Here is a 14702-nt window from a genome sequence, read left to right as displayed (position 1 = left end):
AGTACTGCTCTGACTGGGACTTGGCTTCTGATATCTATTAGAATATTCCAGCAGCAGGTAGTGCAGATTGAGTGAGCCCAGTCACGGAAACCATTAGAGAAAATTCTAGTTCTTAAATACCCAACTCTTGGTGTGGAATATGCACACCAGCCAGACTGAGTGGACCGAATTGCCTGTTCTTAGCTACATCATCTATGAACTCTTTGACTCTTGCCTTTGATCAAAGTCCTTAAATTCTCCTCCCTCTCCTCCATGCTTTCAGCCAATTGCGCACAGTACTGTCCCTCAAACAGTTGTGGATTGAGTGAAGGGATTTTTTTTAAAAAGGAAAGAGATCTGCCAATCGACTAATAACCGGGTTCTTACTCACTGCTGGTAAACAGAGTGTGGAGTGAGGAAACTTGCCTAAGGTTTCGCCCTGACCCGCCCGAGAATCGAACCCGGGTCCTCTCGCTTATGAGGCAAGCGCTCTAACCACTGAGCTGCAGCGCTGCATGCAATTACAATCGTTAGGCCCAGGGGTACTAAGGGATGTGGGGCGGGTAATTGGATTCGAGGTACAGATCAGACGTGAGCTTATAGAATGGCTGAATGGCCTCCTCCTGCTCCTATATTTACATGGGTTGCATGTGCCAAACCCCGGCAGTGTTGGGGAGTGGGGGATTGAAGGCCGGGGAGAGGGGGGGGTTTGGAGGCCGGGGGGGGGGGTTTGGAGGGGGGGGGGGGTTTGGAGGCCGGGGAGAGGGGGGAGAGGGGGGGTTGGAGGCCGGGGAGAGGGGGGGGGTGGAGGGGGGGGGGGGGGGGGGGGGGGGGGGGGGGGGGGGGGGGGGGGGGGGGGGGGGGGGGGGGGGGGTTGGGGGGGGGGGGGGGTTGGAGGCCGGGGAGAGGGGGGGAGGGGGGGTTGGAGGCCGGGGAGGAGTCTCCCATTAGGGAAAGGGGGCCGCATGGCTGTGAGGAACCAGTTGCTGTGCACGTGCTCGGAGCACGTGCTGCAGGTGAGCGGCGGATCACGTGACCTCTCCTTTCCCGCCCCGGGCTGGGGGGGCCGGGCGGGGGGGGGGACGAACTCTCGCGAGAGGCAGGGCGCCAAATCCCGTCCCGGGTGGCCAAGTCCCACTATTTGGCAGCCGGGTGATCTCGCGAGATCGGCGTGGGAGGGAGCCGTTTGAATTGACTGGCGGCTCACTATCTGGCAAGGCCGCCATCACGGTGGGCGGGGGGGGGGAAGAGAAAGTGAGTCACGTGACAGCACGAGCTGCGCGCGGCGGCGGCTGCGCACTATGTGGCAGCGGCGGGAGGAGGAGGAGGAGGGAGGAGTTGGCGGTTGGGAGGAACGCGCGCGGTTGGTAAGGTCAGGTGAGCCGAGGAGACAGACAGACAGACCCCCCGCGCTTGTCTCTTTCCCCTCAGCTCTGACAAGACTGCAGCAAACCGGGGAGCGCCATTATTTCCACTCTCCACCCCCCCCCCCGCCGCCCGCCCCTCCTCCACGCCACCGGGTCGGCGTCAATGAAGGGGCGGGGTTGGCCGGAAGAGCTTCCGGACCCGGATTTCTAGGCCTGGAGCTGAAATTCAGGGCAACCCGGCGGCCATTTTCGCGTTGGCAGAACTACAATCCCCAAGGTGCGCTGCGCCGCGCGTGCGCAGAGTGGGCGTTGGCGATCGCCCCGCCCCGCCCCCCCCTCGGTCACGTGATGGGTCTAAGGGCTGTGGCACTGGGTGGAGGTTGCAGCTCACAGAATGCACAGTCACTACACTTTGCAGTAATATTCTGTGAAGTGCTTTGAGACGTCTCAAATTGATGGTCGAGCAGTTCGTACGTTTTGGTGCAGTGCCCTATGATGTCTTGGAGATCTCTCTTGAGCGCTTCGCAGGATTTACTCTTAAACCCTCAAACTCACCGTTACACCGGTTTGGGTGTCTTTGGGAAAGCTTTAGTGGAGTCCTGCGGCTCAGTGGTTAGAGCACTCGCCTCGCAAGCGAGAGACCTGGCTTCGATTCCCGGCAGGGTGAGACCTTGGGCAAGTTTCCTTCCTCCGCACGCAGCCTGATGATAATCCCTCAAGAAAAAAAACAGTAATGAATTGGTCACTTCAATCCACGAGTGCTTGTGGGTGACGCTGCTGTGCGCAATCGGCTGCTGCGCTTTGCCCACAAATTATGCAGTCAATTCACTTTACAGTCTACACTGTGAAGCGCTTTGAGACGTCAAGAAGACGTGAAAAGCGCTGTATCAAATGCAACGATTTTTTTTTATCCTGTTGAGATGGTAATCCTATGTGAAAGGCACAACATAAAGAAGAGATTGCTTTTTTTATACCTCCTTGTACGTCTGAATATCTCAAAGCAAATAGACTTGTTTACTTGTTATCCATGTTGAGGTTTTGCACTGTGGGTGATTTCTGTAATTTATTGATTTTTTTCAGTAAAGTAAAGGATGTACCTTGGACCATGGGTCAGTCTGTGTGCATCTGTTCTCGTGGGATATTGACAATCGAAAATAAACGCTATTTCTTTATACAGAACCTGGATGAAGGGTATGTGATCAGTGATACCAGTTTTCTATTGTTTCCTTTGCTGTGATCCTGATTCTTTGAAAGAATGGTGTCAAATTTGATAGGTACTTAAAAAGGAAAAATTGTGCAGGGGTGTGGGATAAGAGGGGAGAAAAATATCTTAAGTATTGGAATGTTTGAATCTAGCATTCTCCGCCATAGACAGTACATAAGAACATAAGAAATAGGAGTAGGCCATTCGGCCCCTCGAGCCTGCCCCGCAAGGTTCTGTCTCAACAGTAGTGATCTAATAGAATGGTGGAACAGGCTCGCGGAGCTGAATGGCCTCTTACTGTACCTATGTTCCTATGAGCTGCATTCTGTTTCTTTGCCAGAGGTTTCAGCTACGTGGACCTGGTGGAGGGAGCCCAGAACGGCCGGTTCTATGCCCTGAAACGCATCATCTGTCACGATAAAGAAGATCGCAAGAATGCGCTGCATGAGGTGGAGATGCACCGGATGTTTAGCCACCCCAACGTCCTACTCCTGGAGGCCCACTGCATCCAGGACAAGAGCCCCAAGTGCGAGGCCTGGCTGTTGCTGCCTTACATCAGGGTACAGGACCTGCTGTCTGTCTGTCCATGTGTTCATTAAGCAACCAAAACGATCGTGCACAGTTGCTATCTCTTGAGGAGCACACAGTAGGTTTGCAGTGTATATAGAGTCCTGTAGTGTAGTGGTTAGAGCACTTGCCTCGCAAGCGAAAGGAACTCGGGTTTAATTCTCGGGCAGGGCGAAACCTTAACCAAGTTTCCTTACTCCACACACCTCTGTTCACCTAGAGGTAAGTAGGAACCTGGTTGTTAGTCGATTGGTGGATCGCTTTTCGGGGGTAATAATCCTGAAAAAAATGTGGTCATTCAATCCACGACTGTTTGTGCACAATTGACTGCTGCATTTCGTCCACAAAACACACGATCATTGCACTTTACAATATATTCTGTGAAACGCTTTGAGACGTCTCAACGGTGTGATAAGGTGTTATATCGAATGCAAGGATTATTATTATTGCTACAACACAGTCACTACACTTTACAGAAACTTTGAAACACTTTAAGACGTCTCAATGGTATAGACTATATCAAATGTAAGGATAAGTATTTTATTGCATATAACTTCAGTTCTGATACCAGGCTTTTGTATTATCTGGATCTGGCCACTCTGTGGAGCTGTTTGACACGTTCTTAATAGTGAAAGGTTTTGTGCAGCAACTAGATTCAGTCACTTGGTGGCGATGTGCAAAAGTGCACTACTTTATATACAGTACTAAGTGATTAAACCCAGGTGCTGAACCAAAAATGTATTTTAGTTGAATGGTTAGAATTACGCAATGGCTAATCGCTGGTAGCTTACCAGTATATAGCTCTATATTTTATGGTCCTTATTAAACTAAGAACTCCTAGCTGTTATTTGCACTATTATTGATAGCGATCTACAGGCCAGGAAACAAATAGAGAGGAAACCTGCATATTTATGGCGTCTCATCATTTTGAAATGTTTCAAAGGGCTTTAAGGTAATTACTGTGAACAAAGCAACAAGCTACATTAACTGCCTTAAAGATAGTTCTATTAATAATAATCCTTGCAATTGATATAGCACCTTATCACGTCATTGAGACATCTCAAAGTGCTTCACAGGATACACTGTAAAGTGGATTGACTGTGTGTTTTGTGGGCAGAACGCTAATTAATTTGGAGATTGTTGGTCAGGATACCAAGAGAAACTGCCCTTTCTTTTCCAATATTGTCACTGGATTTCTAACAGTGATCTCAATAGCTAGATGGGATCTCGGTTTAACTTTCATTCAAAGGACCATAGAGCAGTCACCTAGTACTGCATTGGAGTAGCTTCCTACAACTGTGAGCTCAAATCCAACATTGAGCTACAGAGAAACTATTTCCTCTGATGTGGCAATCCAGAACAACGTGGCATCATCTTAAAATTAGAGCTAGGCCATTTAGGAGTTAAATCAGGAAGTGTTCTTTCACAAAAGACCAGTGGGAATCTGGAACTCTTATCCCTTCCCCAAAAGGCTATGGATTATGGCTGAATCCATTCGCATTGTCTAGACTGAGGTGATAGATGTTTGTCAGGTCAGGGTATCAAGGGATACGGGGCAAAGGCGGGTAATTGGAGTTGAGGTACAGATCAACCATGATCTTATAGAATGGTGGAACAGGCTTGAGGGGCTGAATGGCCTCATCCCATTCCTAACCCACATCCATCAAATCCAGAGATGAGAGCGTGGCCGACTGAGTCAAGCTGACAGATAAACGGGACAATTGGCTGAAGAGGAAACTTACCTCCTGAACTGCTCTGTTCCTCCATGCTCTGTATATTTATAATACAGCTGATTTGTGACTCGTTTGTTACAGAAAGGCTCCCTGTGGGCAGAGTTGGAGAAGCTGCGGGATGCAAATAGTTTCATGTCTGAGGAAAGGATTCTCCGCATCTTCCATGGGATCTGCGCCGGGTTGAAAGCTATACATGATAAGGGCTATGCACACAGGTAAGGCTGGTTCTGTCACAAAGTCAGAGCGAGTGGAGCTATGTGCGACCAGAATGTGGTGTAAGTTGAGTTAGAAAGGGGTGTGGACGACAGTGTATAGTTTGGGATGTGCTTGCATATGCGACTACCAGGATGGTGGAAGGCGAACTGGATGGACTTGGTCTTGTTTCGTCAGCAAATTCTTATGATCTAAAATGTTGGATTGGGTCTGACGAGTTCCAAAAGCTGCCAAAGTGCGAAATGGACAGCTGTGAATATTGTTTTGTCTTGGGTTTTTCTCCATATCCCTTCAAGCATGTGAGGGAGAGGGCGGTGGAGAGAACGCAGTAGGGAATGACAGGCTGACTCAGTATAACAGACTCCTGGAAGCAGATGTTAAGAGTTCACTGGTTTTCTGACAGGGATGTGAAACCCACCAACGTCCTTCTGGATGAGGATGAGCAGCCTCTGCTGATGGACCTGGGGTCAATGAACAAGGCTCGGATTGAAGTCAAAGGGTCACGGGAAGCCATGTCCATTCAGGTACAGAACAAGGCAGACTGAGCTTTCAGTCCATGTGAATGACAGCCAAAGCCCCAGTGTGGACAAACAAAGAGCCGTTTGACAACAAATGTTGAGGCTTGGATCCGCATGAACATAAACTGGAGATAAAGTCGGTCATTTTGGTAAATCTTTGTATTGGAATCATTCAGCGAAAGGATAAGATTTTGGCCATGATTTATATTTTGGTCAGCCGGGTGTTTGACACGCGTGGAAACCCATCACTGTGCTTAAGCGTCTCCAAATCCGACTGAGAATTCCATGCATCCCACCTACACATGGAAATCCCAGAGATAGATGGAATGCGCACTCTCTCTCCCTGGAGGGATGCATCCTGCTTACCTAATTTCGGATGGTGCTAGGCACAGGTTGGCAAGAGTCGAGGCTTGGGAGAGCTACGCCACACAGACAGTGCTCATGTCTTTGACAGGTGCTGCTTGACCTGCCGCTAAGCCATTGAATGGCACAGAAAGAGGCAGCTCAGTCTATCTATCACTCCTATGCCATCTCTCTGCAAAAGCTATCTGTCTATTTATTATTATTTAATTCCTGCATTCTGTTCAATTACCTGCCTATTCCCCTTATATATTTCTTTGGTCATCCTCCCACCGCTCTTGATTCCAATCCCCAGCTCGGGTCCAAACCCTTGACCATCCAATGCTTTGGGACGTCCTTCCGACGTGAATGGCACTGTGTAAATGCCACTAGATGCCATTTCAAATATTTGTTTGATAGCCTTTTAAAAGCTATTATCGACTCTGTTTTAGCCAGTTTTTGGTAGTACATTCCACATCATAAAAAACTCTCTGTGTATTTAAAAAAAATCTCCCACCCTCTCCCCTTTTTTGGTGATTATCTTAGCTTTATTCAGTTACTGGCTCACTGACCATCCAGTTCCTTTGTGATCGCTGTTTTTTCCTCTTCTCTCTCTCTTGCCTTGCCTTGTTGAGGTTGATTTGCTGATGTTGTGTTGCAGGACTGGGCAGCTCAGAGATGTACTATATCGTATCGAGCACCTGAGCTCTTCACTGTGGAGAGTCACTGCATTATAGATGAACGGACAGACATTTGGGTATGTATCAAACCTACTTCATCAATTCGTTTTCAGTCCATGGACTGATTGAATAACCCTTGACTGTCCAGCACCATTTTTTTCTCTCAGTCTCTGCTCTGTGTGTGTGTGTGTGTCTCTCTCTCTCTGCTGTGTGTATAATTTACATGAATGTTTCTCAGTCTGCTATGTGTGTGTGTGTGTATCTTTTTCTCTGTCTGTGGGCTCTGTCTATAATGTGCATGTGGCTCTCAGTCCCTAGGTTGTGTGCTGTATGCTATGATGTTCCTGGAAGGACCATACGATGGTATTTTCCACAAAGGTGATAGCGTGGCCTTGGCTGTGCAGAATCCAATATCCATTCCTATAAACTGCAGGTAAGCCACAATACCAAGCCAGTCTCTTGTCTCCTCTCTGTTTCATCTGCACGGTCCCTCTTTCTTTCACCAATGGATTTGATCAGTTGGTCTTGGGCTTTCAGTATTGCTGACTAGTGGGATTGGTGCTAGGTATGCAGAAGAATCAAAAAAGCGAAGTGGTTAGTGTGCTCGCCTCACAGGTGAGAGAACCTGGGTTTGATTCCAGGTCGGAGTGAAACCTTAAGCAAGTTTTCTTACTCCACACGCATCTGTTTACCTTGTAGTTCCTCTGGCTCCGGTCTGCTCCACGTCCCCCGCCCCAACCGCCCTACCATCGGTGGTCGGGCCTTCAGCCTCTCAGCCCCCAGGCTCTGGAACTCCATCCCCCAGTGCCTTCGCCGCTTCCTCCCTTTCCTCCTTCAAGGCCGGTCTCAAAACCTTTCTCTTTGACCGTGCCTTCAGCTCCCCTCTCGACTCTCTTCCCCCTCCTCGCTCCCTCCCTTCCCTCCCCTCACCCTGACCATTTCCCCCCTCCTTGCTCCCTCCCTTCCCTCACCCTGACCATTTCCCCCCTGCTCGGGTCATGACCCAACTGTACAGCGCCTTGGGACGTCCTCCTGACGTGAAAGGCGCTCTATAAATGGAATCTTGTTGTTGTTGTTGTTGTTGTTGTAGTAAGTTGGAGCCCAGTTGTTAGTCATTTGGTGGATCATGGGGATAATAAACTCTCAAAAACAAGAAAGAAAAAAAAAATTTTGGTCACTGGTCACTCAATCCACGACTGTTTGTTTCACGCTGCTGTGCGCAATCGGCTGCCTCGTCTCGGCACAAAACACATATTCTGTGAAGCGCTTTGAGACGTCTCAGTGACGTGATAAGGCACTATATCAAATGCAGGGATTATTATTATAATATGGTGGAGACAATCAAACTAAAGACTGGCCTTGGGTGACTGACTGCTTGGGCCTAAGGCCACCCCAATGTCCAGTACATGTTTGGGTCAGCAAAGCATGTCATTGCAATGCTTCACTCTGCCTCGTTTTTGTAGAGTTAGCCAGTATCTCACAAAGTAGCACTCCTAAGACCGAAGGTGTAATGGCCACCATGGCTGACTTTGGGTCTGACTATTGTCACTGAGGCTGGGACGAGATGTTTTTAGATATCTCCTCGATCAACCATTTTTTTCTCCACCTGGGTGTTTCTGCAGATCCGGTGATGTTTGGACACTTCTGTGCATAATTGGCCGTCATGTTTCGCCCACAAACCTCTTTACAGTATACTCTGTGAAGCACTTTGAGATGTGTCGACGACATGATAAGGCGCTATGTCAAATGCAAGGATTATTATTAGAAAAGATCCTACGATGATATTGGAATAAAGAAAGGAGTTTCTCCCTAGTGCCCTGGCCAACAATCCTCCAAAATATTGGCCATTCAACAACAGCAACAACTTGCACTTACATAGCGCCCTCCATGCCAAGTGGCGTCTCAGAGCGCTTGCAGAGTGCGCATTCACCTCATAACTGTTTTGTAGACCTACAAAAACGGTCACTGCACTCCACGATAAATATTGTAAAAGGTTTCTGATGTTTTGATATGAGGTGCTATCAAAGGAAAAGTTTATTTTTTTATTTATCAACGATGTGATAGTTAACACATCATGCGTCCAAATTCCCACCCACCCACCCACCCACCAAGATACTAAAATTTATAATGAAAATCTCAGAATGCCACGTCCGAGGTTTCATCTTTTGCAGAGGGATTAGAATATAGGAACAGGAAGAGGCCATTCAGTCCCTCGAGCCTGTTCTGCCATTATATTAGATCACGACTGATCTGTACCTCAACCCCAATTACTGATTTTTGCCCCGTATCCCTTGATACCCTAACAAGCACCTATTCACCTCAGTCTTGAAAATTTGAATGTTAAAAATTAGAGCAAGGTTCCATCAAACCAAAGAGTTTTCTGCCTGAGAGAGTGAGCACAGGAACGTTAGAATAGAGGGAGTTGAGGAGTGAAATGGAGAGAAACATGAGAAGTAAAGGTCTTAAAGCGTCTGGGGAAAGTAGGGGAAAAGGGAATGAAAGATCCAGAACATGCTTGCCGGGCAGAATGAATCTCTGCCTGTTCCTTGGAGAGGACTGCCTGGGAGCGAGTTGTAATTGTAACACGATGAAGAAAAAAGCAGTGCATGTAGGAACTGTGAATTTGGAGGTTAGGAGGAAGGAGAGAGGGAGAGGGCGAGAGGGGAAGGTTCAATTACACGAGCGATTTGAACAAAGTTGAAGAAGGTCTTTCATCTCATTGATCACATCCTTCCAGCATGTCCACCTTCCCCGCTGACTTCCCATTCCAGCACCAAGCTGTTTCTCAAATCAAAGAGAGGTGAGGAAAGTTTCTATAGTGGGAAAACAAGAGAGAAAACGAGTACCTAACAGATGATGAAGCCTTGTCTCATGTCCTGGCAACTTGTAGTACCTTTCAGGTAGGACGGGAGTCTCAAAGCACCTTACAGAGCTAATAGGGAAACACACACACAGCTGGGGAGAGGAGAAGGGGGGCTTGACCAGAGACACAGTCAAAGAGTTGGGTCTTGAGGTCAGGGAGAGAAAGAGTAATGGTGAAGGGAGTTTGGTCCCAGTTTCCTTACAGTTTTCTTTTCTGTGTGAGATGCATCGCACTGAACGAGAGGTCTCTGCTTTGTACTGCAGGCATTCGACAACCTGCAGCACCTGCTGAGGTCTATGATGGTTGTCAATCCCCAAGAGAGACCAAACATCAGTTGGGTGCTGAGCCAGAGTGAACAGTTACAGCCCCCGGGGAACATCCAGGAGACCAGCCGGATATGAAGGCTCCTGAGGTCCAACTCATCATGTAGACCCGAGAGAGCGATTCCTGACACAGTTCAGCATGAAAATCCTGACCGGAAAACTTTTGCACAGAAGCAGAATCTCTAAATCCTGCCACCATAGCTTCCAATTGCTGCACAATACGTCAAACCATCCTTTGGCTTTCACGTCATCCAGACTGTTATTTCTTTAGGGGAAAGAGAAACTATTGTAGTTGTGATTTTCCATTTATAGGCAGTCAAATGGATTCTTGGCTTTTTCTCTTTGCTTTCCATTGAATATTCCTCAGACTGGTCTGATTTCTAATCCACTATCTTCCCACCCGCTTTACAACCCCAAGGTGCCTTCTGCTGTGTCCAGCCTTCTGCGGTACTCTTAGTGAATAGAGGTTGGTGTTTTTTGGGAGTGGGGGGGAATGTTAAATGTATTGAAATTTAAGCCTGAGTTTTTTTTAATGTTCCTGGCCTTAAGACCGTGATCATAAATTTTAAGATTGTGCATAAGCTTGGAGTCCTGTGGCATAGTGGTTAGAGCGCTCGCCTTACAAGCGAGAGGACCCAGATTCGATTCGTGGACGGGGTGAAACCTTATGCAAGTTTCCTTACTGCACACACCATCTGTTTATCTAGCAGTAAGTAGAAAACCAGTTGTTTGTCAATTGGCGGATCCCTTTCCGGGATAATAATCTCCAAACAAAAAGAATAATTTGGTCACTCGACTATTTATGGAACATTGCTGCACAATTGGCACATTCTGCTCCCAAAATACAGTCAGTTTCCTTAACAATATACGCTGTGAAGCGCTTTGAGACGTCTCATTGACGTGATAAGGCAGTAGATTAAATGCAAGAGTAATTCTTATTTTGCAAAATTCATAAATTCAATATTTATTTGGATGTGGGTTTTTCGCAACTCGTTTTGGCTGCTTTGCTTCCGAATTTAAGACTGTTTTTCAAAAATGACACGCAATCGTATATTTTTAAGGCAGCGGTGTTAGGCTAAGGGGCGAGAGGAATCCAATGAGGACCCGGGTATTAAATCCTAAAGTTTTCCATAGTCACCTGAGAAGAGCGGCATGTAATTGAGATAAATAATTGAGCGCAGACCACTGCCTTCAATCTGATTGGAACTGTTCCTCGTCTCAAGTTTACACCAGAGTCACAAACGCTTAAAGATCGCTCTCTTTCTTTCCCCCAAATTTAGAATGGGGTGGTGGGTGGGGTGGGGAGTCAAGGAAATAATCAGCTGCCTGTGTTTGGAGGAATCCTCTGCTCTGCTCATTCCCCCAATCCTCACCTGCTTATATCACTACTGTTGGTGGGATGCATGCTGTAGGTGTTCTCAGCTTAGTTTGGAGACTCTTAAGCATGGTGATGGGTTTCCGCATGTGTCAGACACCCAGTTGGCCAAAAAATATCACTGTTAAATGTAATCAATTCAGCCTTGGCTGGAATGGTACAGTACAGCCGGGACAGTTTTATTTTATTTTTCTTACTAAACTGATCAGCTCTGGGGAAGGTGCCTGGGTATGTGGGTTCCATTCCATGCCCGGACCCCCAATACCCCACAGCCAGGCGCAGTGAGCGAGGGACCAATGGATTAGAGAGAGCACAGCCACCACCCAACTACTCCTACAGAGATCCCAATCACACGCAGGAGGCTTATCTTTGGTGACTCGTAAAGTGTGAATATTCCTCCCCATTTTCTGTAATATAATCTCTGTAATATAATATAACAGGGTGGTCTAACTGACGGCCCACGAGCCGCAACCGGCCCATCTGCTCCCTTCATAACCCGTAAATATTATGTGTGTTTCTGGAAGTGAAAAGACAAAAATATCATCTTTGATCTATAGAAAGACAATGGATTCAGTTTGGGCATTAGTTTCTGGAGACTAACCAAAAGCTCCTATTTGATCGGTATAGAATATTGCAAACTGTCTAGAAGATGTGAAAAGTGCTATATCAAATGCAAGGATTATTATTTATTATTATAGCGCCTTATAACATCTTCTAGAAATCTCTTAAGTGCTTCACAGAATATAATATGTTTTATGGGTGAAATGCAGCATCCAATTGTGCACAGCAGTGTTCCACGAACCGTCATGGATTAAGTGACCAAATTATTTTTATATTTTATTTTCTTTGAAGAGATTATTATCCCCGGAGAAAACGATCCACCAATCGATTAACAACTGGGTTCCTACTTAATGCTAGGTAAGCAGAGACTTGTGCAGTAAGGAAGCTTGCCTAACCAGTGAAAAGAATTAGTGGTTTCTTAAAAAATTAAGGACATTTGTAATTTCCTTTTAACACATGCCTTTACTTACACTATAATGGACCACACCTCCCTAATTATATGGTATCTCACTTTGGAGAGAAATTGGATCCTGACCTTTATATCTAAATGTAATGTAAGAACATTACATTCTGGCTCCATCCCAGTTTTATCCGTGGAGTCCTGAAGCATAGTGGATGGCGCGCTTGCAAGCGAGAGGACCAAGTTTCGATTCCCGGGCAGGGCGAACCGTTGGGCAAGTTTCCTGCCTTCACACACCTCTGTTTACCCAGCAGTAAGTCGGAACCCGGTTGTTAGTCGATTGGCGGATCATTTTTTCGGGGGTAATAATCCCTTCAAAAAAAATAATAATTTGGTCACTCAATCCACGACTGTTTATGGGACGCTGCTGTGCGCAATTGGCTGCCGCCTTTTGCTCACAAAATATACAGTCACTACACTTTAGGATATATTCTGTGAAGCGCTTTGAGACATCTCGAAGACGTGATAAGGCGCTGTATGAAGTGCAAGGATTATTATTGTTGCTGGGGCAGAGTTGCAACATTGCGGTGTCACAGGCTAAGACTGGGTGGAATTTCAGGTCTCTGCTGCTCTCGATTTTATATAAGTATTAGGAAAACTGGACGTGAGCATGCATGCACTTTTGAATTTATCTGATGGTCATCCTGTTACAAAATGTTTGGCTTGATTTTGTTTTAAGTCTGTTTTAATTATCGGAAGCAAGAGATTCATTAGGATTCCACGCACTCTCTCTGAGTTCATCTGAATCGGAGACTTTCATTGCTTTGAATTTGACTAGTGCTCGTGCTCAGCCTCCTGTCAGTAATGCAGTGGATTGAATTGACTGCTCCTTCCAAAAAGACTCCTACTCTTAGACTGTTCCCAACACCTTACCCGCACCTCTCTTCGCATGTGTATGGCCTGAACACACATGTAGTGCTTTCTTCTTCCATTTCATGTTGCCTTTGTATATATGATCGCTGCACTGAACCTAGGAATGTAGAGGACTGACAAAGACCATTGCGTCCATCTCGCCAGTCTTAACAGTTTTTATCTCAACGGTTACCATCTCTCACATCCCTTAATAGAGTTCTTTGTCAGACCGCTATCAATTTCCATTTTGAATCTGCCTCCCCTGCATTGTGCATTACACACTCACCAACCGCTCTCTGTAAAGTCTGCACTCTCTGTACACCTCTGTGTGGTGTGAGGGTCGTGTGTAGTGTGCCGTACACACTCTCTGTGTGTCCGTGTGTTGAACATTTTATTAGGTTGTTGATCTCCATCCGTTGGATGCATCTTGATTATTTCACTTCCGATCCCTTCGGTCTTCAAAGAGTTAGGTTGGTTTTCTGTAACTTGGCTAAATCACTAACTTTAACCAGTGGTAGTGTAGGTACAGTAAATCTCTGGTTTATCAGACTCCAGGTATCTGGAATATGAACCTGATAAGGCCCAGATTAAAAAAAAAGTTCTGTGAGCCCACCTGCCTGAATGTAGTCTCCCGCCAGCCCAACTCTCCTGGCACGTGCCAACGCCACCATGAATAGCCCACATGATGCCCACAGCTCCCCACCTCACCCTCCTCACTAGCCTGGCTCCGTTACACATTGTCTACGTGTAGGCCTGCTTTGGTGAGTGGGCAGAAGATAGCTGAGGTCCACACACTGTACATTTGTGCATAAAAATGAACGCAGTGTCGAGAAATGCTGGTCAGTGCATTAATGGCAATAATTATACTTAGCCAGAAATTCCGGCTCATCGAATGGGATCTCCTCCCCCTCACCACGCCCTCTCCACCCCCCCAACCCGACCCAATCCCAAGTAGCCCGGCTAGCCAGGGTTTTAGTGTATGTACATTCCAGGCAGAATATGGATTGATTTTATTTAAACCAAAGTCTTTTAAACTCACTTTTATTTTTAATAAATTGTAATTTTTGTTTTAATCATTGCTCCTGTATTTAAACTTCGAGAACGTAGAGAACTGTAAACCCAAATACAGCTTGGTTTTGCAATTTAAGCACAAAGATGTCTCCTTGATTTTTTTTCGTCTCTTCCCCCCCCCCCACCCACCCCATCGCAACACAGACTGCAATCAGCAGTGTACATCTCTGAGGAACCGTCAGCATGTCACAAGTTATGTAAGTTCCTCCGTTCACATGGAGTCCTGTAGCGTAGTGACAGACATTGTCGCACACAAGTTCCCCAATGTTACAGCGTTTCCCTGATACAACACGAAATGACATTTACACGGAGCCTTTCAAGTCGGGAGGGCGTTCCAAGAGGACTGGATAGTCGGGGATTTGGACCAGAGCTGGGGGTTGGTATCAGGAGGGGTGGAGGGCAGGGAGAGTAGGGGTAGGAGGGTAACCAAAGGCGAGGTCGAAGGGGAGGATATTGAGACGGGCTTTGAAGGAGGCGAGGCAGGGGGCGAGGCGAGGTGAAGGGACTGGGATGGTTCCAAAGGTTGGAAAGGCTGAAGGCCTGGTGTCTGATGGTAGGGCAGGCAGGATGGGAGACATTACATTGAGCTATCAGAAA

General features: G+C 46.9%; 1 protein-coding gene across 1 annotated transcript; it reads left to right on the top strand.

Annotated features, from left to right (window-relative positions):
- The first annotated feature begins 1287 nt into the window (after window positions 1-1287).
- On the top strand, window positions 1288-10301 carry stk16 (serine/threonine kinase 16). The gene is made up of 9 exons (XM_042336182.1): window positions 1288-1356; window positions 2427-2537; window positions 2891-3110; window positions 4932-5065; window positions 5467-5587; window positions 6582-6677; window positions 6912-7033; window positions 9127-9208; window positions 9727-10301. The coding sequence occupies exons 2-9, from the start codon at window positions 2452-2454 to the stop codon at window positions 9862-9864; spliced, it is 999 nt and encodes a 332-aa protein (XP_042192116.1). The 5' UTR covers window positions 1288-1356; window positions 2427-2451; the 3' UTR covers window positions 9865-10301.
- The last annotated feature ends 4401 nt before the right edge of the window (window positions 10302-14702 follow it).

Source organism: Callorhinchus milii, unplaced genomic scaffold (genome assembly GCF_018977255.1).
Source record: "Callorhinchus milii isolate IMCB2004 unplaced genomic scaffold, IMCB_Cmil_1.0 Scaffold6, whole genome shotgun sequence".
Lineage (NCBI taxonomy): Eukaryota > Metazoa > Chordata > Chondrichthyes > Chimaeriformes > Callorhinchidae > Callorhinchus > Callorhinchus milii.
Note: the sequence above shows the minus strand (reverse complement) of the source record. Positions and strands in the feature narration are given on the sequence as shown.